General features: G+C 39.9%; 1 protein-coding gene across 1 annotated transcript; it reads right to left on the bottom strand.

Moving 5' to 3' along the window:
- Window positions 1–3: 3 nt before the first annotated feature.
- On the bottom strand, window positions 4–277 carry T265_15571 (hypothetical protein; the record flags this gene model as incomplete). The annotated part of the gene is made up of 2 exons (XM_009178641.1): window positions 4–94; window positions 183–277. Coding segments are annotated over 2 exons (129 nt in total), but the record flags the coding sequence as incomplete, so codon positions are not given.
- Between the last annotated feature and the right edge of the window lie 254 nt (window positions 278–531).

Genomic DNA, 531 nt, shown 5'->3' with positions numbered 1-531 from the left:
TACCATCAAACACGTGCTCGGAAGAGACGCATTGTATTCCCACACAAATACGGGAGACGGCGACTCGCCTACCTTCTTCAAACGTCTCTTCATACTGAAGTGAAACAAAAACGACTGATGATTATTAGAACGCTCGAACTGGGTAAACAATGGGTAAACAATGAATCTTTAGGAAAACCTACGATGCAGTGACCACAGTTTGGGTGTGTTCCTGCAGCATCTTTGTTGAAGTCTATCCCATGCGTATGATAACAAGTGAACTTCGGCCTTTCCTCCTCTATAACACAAGTATTTTTAAAAATGAAATATTTGTACCCTCGGCCGCAACCACTGCAAACAGAAGAGTTGTCAGTATAAGGCTGATCATGCTTGAACAACAACTTATCCTGTGGATTAACTAAATATTGTCAAGGAACTCCCACTCACTTATATATGAAAAAGGAACAGAATGATTGATTTTGACATGCCTATTGGTGAAATGTGAAATGTCTATTAGTTTCCACAAGTAAACGTTATGCGTACTTCTACCTA

The sequence above is a fragment of the Opisthorchis viverrini genome (assembly GCF_000715545.1).
Source record: "Opisthorchis viverrini unplaced genomic scaffold opera_v5_609, whole genome shotgun sequence".
NCBI lineage: Eukaryota > Metazoa > Platyhelminthes > Trematoda > Opisthorchiida > Opisthorchiidae > Opisthorchis > Opisthorchis viverrini.
This window is presented reverse-complemented; position numbering and strand designations above follow the sequence as displayed.